Source organism: Cyphomyrmex costatus, unplaced genomic scaffold (assembly GCF_001594065.2).
Source record: "Cyphomyrmex costatus isolate MS0001 unplaced genomic scaffold, Ccosl1.0 scaffold69, whole genome shotgun sequence".
NCBI lineage: Eukaryota > Metazoa > Arthropoda > Insecta > Hymenoptera > Formicidae > Cyphomyrmex > Cyphomyrmex costatus.
Window position 1 is genome coordinate 2,121,270 of NW_017280255.1, and position 9,189 is coordinate 2,130,458.

The 9,189-nt window shown below is 31.1% G+C and overlaps 1 protein-coding gene across 1 annotated transcript in view; it reads right to left on the reverse strand.

Moving 5' to 3' along the window:
• Positions 1-9,189, reverse strand: part of LOC108780322 (uncharacterized) — a 19,480-nt gene that overhangs the window by 3,425 nt on the left and 6,866 nt on the right. The window contains exons 2-4 of the mRNA XM_018547982.1: positions 8,499-8,667; positions 7,060-7,261; positions 5,569-5,766 (exon numbers count right to left, since the gene is read on the reverse strand). Coding sequence (XP_018403484.1) covers positions 5,569-5,766; positions 7,060-7,261; positions 8,499-8,567 — 469 coding nt within the window. The 5' untranslated portion in view covers positions 8,568-8,667. The remainder of the gene's footprint in view (positions 1-5,568; positions 5,767-7,059; positions 7,262-8,498; positions 8,668-9,189) is intronic.

The window sequence follows — 9,189 nt, forward strand, 5'->3', positions numbered from 1 at the left end:
TGTATATATTATTATAAAAAAAAATATATTATGATTATATATATATATATATATAAAATAAGCAATGTCTTTTTTGCAGAATATCATGTATGCAAAATGCTTAAGAGAAATATACACAGATATAATTAAAAATAAATAAAAAATACATTCTAAAGCAAATTAATATACAATAAAGTTCAATTTCTTTATAATCATATAATTGTTAGATAAAATTACTCGAACTATTTTTCCTTTCTTTTCGAATCATAAAATTCATACAGTAATGTAAAAAAATTTAGTATTATTGGTTATTCAAAAATTACAAATGAACATTGAAAGAATTGACTATAAATGAGTTTCTCATTAGACTCTCCTGTAAAATTTTTCGTTATAATAATAAAAGTAGATTTTCTCGTGAATGATAGATCAATATTTATAGATTAAGTAATAGAAACAGCGATTAGCACAGTGTGTTCATACTATTCAGAACAGGCTATGAAACGATAATAGGTATAAGGAAGAAGTAAGTACTCTGACCGCTATTGAAAAACAGCAGGAATGAAGGGACAGATGCACTATGTTTACTGAATGAATACGCTGTGCTGAATACTCGGTTGAGGAAGTACAGTATGCAAACTTGTACTTCCATCACATATAAACCAATTAATATATTTAAAGTCAATCTGCAAAAAAGACAAAATTAATAGAAAAGGTGAGAAAGGAAAAAAAAAGAGATTACTCAAATCATCGATTTAACTATAATAAGTTCGAGGAAAGAAATATATCATTAATTCTGATTTTTCTATGTTTATTACTTTGTTTAATATGTAGAATAGAAATAAATATAAGATTATGTAATAGAATATAAATGAATGCATATATCTAAATCCTTTTATTACAGTTTTAATGTTTGTTTTAATGTTCATTCTTTTAATGTTTTATGTATAATGTAATAACTCCATAATCACGTATGTGGAAGCACATATATGTACCTGAGATAATCATTCACTATGAGCTCAAGTCAGTATTTCTCAACTATTTTGGTGTCGCGGCACACTTTAAACCGAGAAAGGTGATAGCAAGGAGGAACCTGACAGTATATCTAATGCATGTAAATCTTATACTTCTACGTTTAAGAAAGTAGAATTCAAGATAAGGACTTTTGAAATAAATGATTATTAATAAATAAAATTTGAAATAAAAATTGCTTGTCATATTAACATATTTATTCTTCTATGTTTATAAGAAAGTTTTTAAGATAAAATTGTCAAAAGAATATAGAAGAAATTGCTCGTATTTAATATCTCTAATAACACTGATCGATTGCCATATCGACTGATTTATTCTGTCAACAATATTTAAAAATGCTTTTTTCTCTTTGCGATATTATGACAATTTGCGATATATACTGACATATTTCATTATCGAAGATTTGAATTTATAATTTTTTTAGTATTTGCTGTTATAATACAAATTATTCTTATATGTATAATATATAGTTCTTAAAAATTATAATATAAACAATACATATATGTGAGATTAAAAGAATCTGTAAGAAATCATTTAAACTATTTAAAGAGAGTCAAATTAGCATTACATTTCATCATTGTTAAATTAAAGTTCTTTTCAAGGTAACTCAACAATCGTCAAACATTATTACCTGACTTTTTTTAATATTATTGTTACAGCATAAATCAATTAATGTAGCAATCGATCAATGTTGCTAGAAATACTAAATACAATCAACTTTTATTTTTTTTTTTAAATTCTATCTTAAAATGCAGCTTTTTGAAACATAGGATAATTTACTAATTTTTATGCAGAGACTGATCATGAATGCATTTTACGTCACGCACGTGTAAAAAAGAAATTCTTTTGCAGCACACAATAGGCATGCAGAATTTTAATATCTCACGACATCGTTGCTGGATGCCAATTCGTGGAAGATACGATACGTGCTCGCTACGAAAGAGAAAAACAATTTTCACTCACGGAAACGCAATGCGCGCATCTGCTACGTGAGGATTACGTCTCTAACTGTACTGCAGGTACGCGCTGTAACTAGCAAACGAGGCAAACTGCAACTGCAGAATGTAGACGTCCGCACGCGCTATAGAAAGGTCATCAGTCGATAAAAATAAAAAGCGAATATATAATCTTGGTTTTCACGAGTAATTATCTTCAGATAGCGTAAAATTTCAGACTGTTCTTCCTGTAAAAACAGTATTGGACCGTTTTCGATATGATCGAACGACTCTACTACAGTTGTCAAATAGCGGATATCGCTGCTCTTTTGAGGAACGATTCGCACGGTGCGGGAATGCAGGACATGAATACGCGTTGTTTGTATTGTATACGATATACTTCGCCATATGTACGCCGTATTTATTGCACAATACGAGGATATACCGGTGCGGGCATAAAGGAAGAAAGGGCCATATCAAAAGAGGTCAAACAACGGCAACCACCAATGGAATGAGAATCACGTACGCACTTATTACCTTTAATTTAATATCAATTTGTCAATGATATATCGCCATGATATAGCCATGATACTAACATTCAGCAGTTCAGATAAAATTTATACACTTAACATGTGACCCACGGTCTCGCCCACGGTAACAATAGATAAAGATTGTGAAAATAATTGCCAAATTTAGAAGTTAAAAAAAAAGCATGCTCTACGTTCATTATTAAAATTACGGAAGTTAAAAATTAGAATCGTCCGGCGCAATTACTAAAGTCAAAAAAGGAATTTAAAGTCGATATTATTTAACAACGACTCGTACACTGCAACCCATTCACCGTGTAAATTCCAAACTACCTGTAATTTGTTCCTTCACATCAGGTATCGGTCACGTCGACTACGTAAATGGGCCGGTTTATGTGAATGTGAATGCACATACACATTATACGTATGAGATAACAATGAGCAACGTCGATCCTCGTTTTATACGTCGCGTCGTCACGGCCGGCAAATTTGCCGCAAAATGTGCGGCCCACGCATAACATACGCATACTGGGTGGTACGTTTTCATCATCCGTTGTCCTCAATGCATGGATAATGCTCACAATGTAACTTGTGTAAGAAGGGTTAATTGAGTAATTGCACTATAATTTTGCTAACTAACGCGGTTGTGAGATATTACAATTTACTTCTAGATCAATATATTTAATAAATATTTTCCGTCATGTTGCCATGAAGAAGAAATTTAGAATAAGAGTATAAATATTTTGTCTATATAAATAATTTTTACATCACATATTTTAATTCATTGATATTTGTTGTATATATACATACCATATATAAGCGTGCGTTTTATTGTTTACTCAAATTATCGTAAGCTGTTTAGAACTCAATTTATTTTCCATGTAACGAGGAAAATAGTGTGATCGTTTGACTACTGGGTGTTTTTAGATGAAAGTCGAACGCAGATTACGCATATAAAGGGGCCGAAATTGGGCGTAAGAACAGCGAGTCGGTTTATGAGTCTGCCCCGCCGATCCTGAAATAGAATTAGGGTTACGTAGGTATATTCCAAGCCCTCGAGCAGAGCAGAACGGAATCACGGTACGTACGCACTTCATCAATTTCAACCCTTCGTTTCAACCTTACACGTACATGTCGCTTGTTTTAACAAAGGTATGGAATTATACTTATCGTTTACGTAATAATGTTTTTGTTTTAATTAATATTTGAATGTTAATTATTGTAAAATCAAATAATATTGCTACAAAAATTAAAAAATTATATATGATTATCTAATTGTAAGATATTTATTGCGCCGATTTTCAAATTTTTTAAGTAACAGAAATTTATAATTCTAACATAATATTTTCTAATAAGAAAGTTTAGCTGTGTTTAACATTGTACTTCCCACATGAAATAATTTCATCTATTATAATCAAGAAATTGTAAAATGTTACGATTTTGCAAGTATAATAGAATTACGCTACGATAATTAATTGCAGTGTGCATAAAGCGAGACAATTAAAAAGTACAATGAATTTTTTGCATTCGAGCGCTAAGATGAGACTGCGTATTTCAAATGCGTACCAAAAAGATCACGCGATATATTTCCGGTCTGATACTTCCGCTATCTGCAGAGAACCATGTGCATCCACTTCAAGTTCTGTGGTCAGCGGAGCAAGAAACGTTTAAAACTCAGTGAAATACATATACGCGAAGGTAATTGAAGAAGACAAGAATTCTTTACTAAATAAAAGGTAGACGAGTTAGCAGAATATATAATAAAATTCAATATTCTGTATTTTTCTTCAAATCATTAGCATTTTTTCATTTTTTTCAAACAAAAACTGCACAATATGTTACAATAACTACTATATAAAATAATTCTCCATAATACACACACGCACGCGCGCGTGCATATTAATGCTTGCATTTAAGATTTTAAGCAAAATAATTTCACACACATACAATTTTAATAAAAAATATCTAATAAGAACTATGAGAACATTAACGTGAAAACTAAATATAACAATATTTTTAAATCGATAAAAGTGGAATTTTTTAACGAAATTTTAATGGATTTTAATACAATCTTTATAACCTTTTTAATGTTATAATATTTTTTAACACAGGATATATATTCGTCGTATATTGAATTATTAAATTGTTTATATATTAAATACTTTTTAAATAGATTTCTCTCATTCCGATACATAGGTATAAATGTCCTAACTTTTTTCGTTCACTTCCCTTAAAAAAACTTTCATTCTTCCGCACATTGCATTTTCATCACCTTTAACTCCTTTCATTAACTACCATTTGCCTCGTGCATTTGATTCTATCTAATTACCACGGTGATAAAAAGCCACTGCACTTTCCTGCAATCTATGGCGGCGCTAATTATAATCTTCCTGTCTGCCTTGGCATCAACCTCAATCTTGCTAAGTGACCAGCCGACTGCTAAGAGCAATAGTCGCGCGTTCGTTAGCGTAGAATTATACAGCAACACCATAATGTGTCGCGTGAAGCAACGAAACGATTATCCAAAGAAATCGAGAAAATCAAATGATACCGGGCCGGTCACATTCCGCGACCGGAGAAGCGATTCGCGAGCGCGCAATCTTACTCCCCAGAGAAATCGATCGCATAGCCGTCGATTGCAAAAAAATTGATAATCGTACACGCACGATTTCATCTATCGAGGAGAGCGCAAAGAATGTTTCTCATCGGTATTTCGTTGATTGCATGCGTTCTCAAATAGGTATTATGCATATTCCGAAACGTTTGCTTATAGATTCTTAAATTCTTGTAACCTTTTCGTCATCGCAATGCATATTTACTAATAACGAACGATAGAATTATCGCGTTCTATTATATTTAAGAGTCATATAAAACGACATAGCTATAAGTGCAATCACTAATTACACAATACAATAAAGCATGCAGGATACATAATTACTTTTTAAAGAACGCGTTTTAAAAAATCGATTGTTTAAGTCTGTGAAACGAGAAGTAGAAATATAAATTTAAAAATGCAAACAATTTCATCATGTCTATTAGTTAACGCTGCGATTAAAAAGATACAAAGCTTATAGATAAGAAGTTATATGTATACTCACGATGACCGGTCCGATGCATTACGATCATCCTACTGTGCCTCAAAGAATTTCTCGTGGGTGTGTGTCGACCGGCTATTTGAGAAGCTGCCAAATTGACAGGAACCGTGGTTGATAAACAGTTGGCCATCGATGGTGCCCGACCGAGTTCTTTCTCTTTGTCGCGGCAAATACGCCCGATGTTCCCAGTTGAAACTGCACCTGTCATGTACGGTGAGTATTCAGTAAAAAAAATTACTTGCCCAGGTGCCAGTTACCTTTCTTACTCCAACGTTTCAGAAACATATCTCAATATAAGTAGGAAAGTATTTTGTAAGAAAATGAATCAGTTCTTACACGCAGCAATTATGTATGATGTCATAAAACTCAACTTTGCTTTCACATTTCAAAAATACGGGATTACTTAATTATTATTTACACATGCGTATGTCAAGTTTCTTTTATCTTCCAGGAAATTATGATATGACGGTAAAAAGTTTAAGTAAAGTTTCTATCTAATTTCCATCACATTTGCAAAATTTTGGTATGTATTTTTTATTTTATTACAAAAAGTATCATATTCAATATCGTATCATTATATTATTTTAATTCATCATTATTAAAAGACTATGTAAAAATTAATGTAATTATTCTACACATGCACTGTCTACTCCAAAACGCCACTTTCATGATATACGTCATTTTATTAGTACGCACAATCTTGGCACGCGCGAATATAGCTGTCGCGAAAAACAAGTGCTGCGGCACATACGAGAATTCAGGACGATAAGGTTTCGCGCACTGGTAACATCTGAAGTAGAACAAACAGGTCAAGCTGGCACGAAAGATTAATACACGGTATATATAGACGAATAGTGTAGAGTTAATTTAATCCTAGTTATTTATTGTTGATTTTGATTTTCATTAATTTTATTATTTCAAGATTAATCGAACTTATAATAACGCCTCAAAACGGTATTATGAGCTAAATTCATATTAAGTGTAAAACTAGACCAATGATTATTATTATCTGCGAATTTTATATTTAATACATTTTCCAGTTTTGCAAAATTAAATTCTTTGCATTTTAAAGATGCTGATTAACATCAGCATTAAATTTGATTATTAATTTGATTTATGATATTACTATATCAATTTCAATGTAAGACTGTGTTTATTATACTATATGTATATTCAGCGCATTTCGTAGAATTAGAAAACGTAATAAAATTCACAGAACTATATATTATTAGATACTAAGGCAGCTCTAATTATATAAAGTACTTTTCTATTTATATGTACGTAATTAATTTACGTTATTATTTTTCTTTATTGTTTTAAATTGAGCATACTAATTTACAAAAAGGTTTCCGTAAAATGTAAGCGGAAAACACTGAATGTACTTGACATTTACGAATGCAGGAGCCGTATATCGATCATCGCGCGTTTGTACAAATAGTAGACATTTCATGCGCACACATAAAAGGCGCATCGTAAAAAGTGCATTCAACTCACCCGTGACTTTGGCAGTGTGAATCTTCGATACGTTGCCCGCGCTAACGGCGCTATTGACCCTGTTGTTGTTATTATTACTGCTGCCATTAATACTGTTATTATTGTTGTTGCTCTGAGATACGGCAGACGTGCTATTATGAACTTGATTCAAATTACCCACACTCATGGTGGAAGTAACACAAGGCGGCATCACTGGCACATCCTGCAAGACCAAAAAATGATCGCGTTAATTTTGACAAATGATTCTTGTCACTCTAAGAAAAGACTGATTGTGAGTTAAACTTTTGAAAAATATATCAACGTAGTCGAGAAATATAGTGATGCGATATTTAAAATTATTATGCATGTGAGTTTGTTTAAATTGATTAGCAAAGTAATATATTGCGACTCTTAATCTTTTTCTTCAATTTAGAACTATAGAATTATTAGTCTAATTCTAATGATTTAAATATAATAATTAAAGTATAATTACAAAATAATTTAATTCAAATTTGTATCGTAGTTAAATAAGATAGAAATTTTCTTACTAAACGTTTGACTTTTAGATGTAAAAGAGTTATTTCCTGCCTTTCCAAGTACTACATTGTACGGAACAAATACTTAGCATCGATGTTAGAATGTAAATTTATGATAATTTGCGCACAACGATCATATTTAGATTTCTAATATCGGTTATAATTAAGATTCTAATTATGCTAATATAAAACATTATGGTTGTAAAATTCTAGCATATTTAAGCGCGTTTTTCTTAGCGGTGCTTCCTAGATACTTTATAATAGATTATTTCTAATGTAAAAAGCAGTAGACATTTAGCCTTACTTATATTGACTATTTCTCTTTGGACTCGTTGAGTAATTAATTGTAAATATAACGTTTGTGGATTATAATCTTTCGTATATTTTTGCTCTGGTGAGATGTTACCATATTAGAGACGCGAAACTATTGATAGCATCGTATAGACATAGAGATTATACATTACGCTGTATTAGAACATCTAGTAAAACTGTATATACATATATTATTGTATTTTAGAGATTTAATCCTTTCAAAATTTATTTAAAAATTATATTCTTTTACTTTGTATTTTTAATATTATTATTGAATGTTCAGAAACTTTAAAAGATTAAATCAATATTTTATTAAAATTAAATCCATTACGTATTTTCACTCACGTTTATAATTTTAAAGTCTGTTGTTCCGAAATTTTTGTTAAATTAAAAATATATAACCAATTGCTTGCAAAACGAAAAATAGCGATAATTTTGCGACATCTTATACATTTTTATTTCCCATTTACGTAAGGATACCTGTATATGAACTTTTTTCTGCTATTACAGAAGTCATCAAATCAATAATTAATACTAGTCATGTTACACTGACGACACGCAATGCTTACTTATACAATAACACATGTGAAACAGAGACACGTGAAGACTCACCTTGTAATTGTCATAAAAGCTCACCGGCCGGCTCCTCGGCGCATACTGAATCTCTTCGTCAGTCTGCATCGTACGTATGCTATGTGACAATATTCCTAAGGGATGCGCGCGCAACTCATAGGACGTCCTCCGTAGGTCACTCTCCCTTCTTCCTCCACTTCCGGCGGATCTACAAAAAGTGAGCGTGATAGCATGACACTTAATGAGACCACGGTTGAGAGTACTAAATTAGTACAATAATGCGCAGGTGCAAGATAATCTCATGTGGATACAAAGAATTGTAAGTAATAATTTTTCACACTAAATGAAAAATAAATACTAAATTGTCGCGACATGAAAATATTGTATTACTTGAGTTTTTTCCATTATTAATTTATTTATATTTTCTTATTGATTATGCTAAATATGATTATTTAAACTCTAATCGTTATTTAGACTCTCAATATTATATTTTTGTACTTTTTTAGTTCTTTCTTGTGTATTGATTGTCTCTTTTTAACATAAAATTTCTAATATTTTTAATAATTATTATTGTAAAATGAAAAAAAATAGATAAATGACGAAAATAACACTTTCAGAATTATAAAACGTTTATCTATTTATATTCGAATGTTTTTGTTAGTCAGAGAGAGAGAGAGAGAGAGAGAGAGAGAGAGAGAGAGAGAGAGAGAGAGAGAGAGAGAGAGAGAGA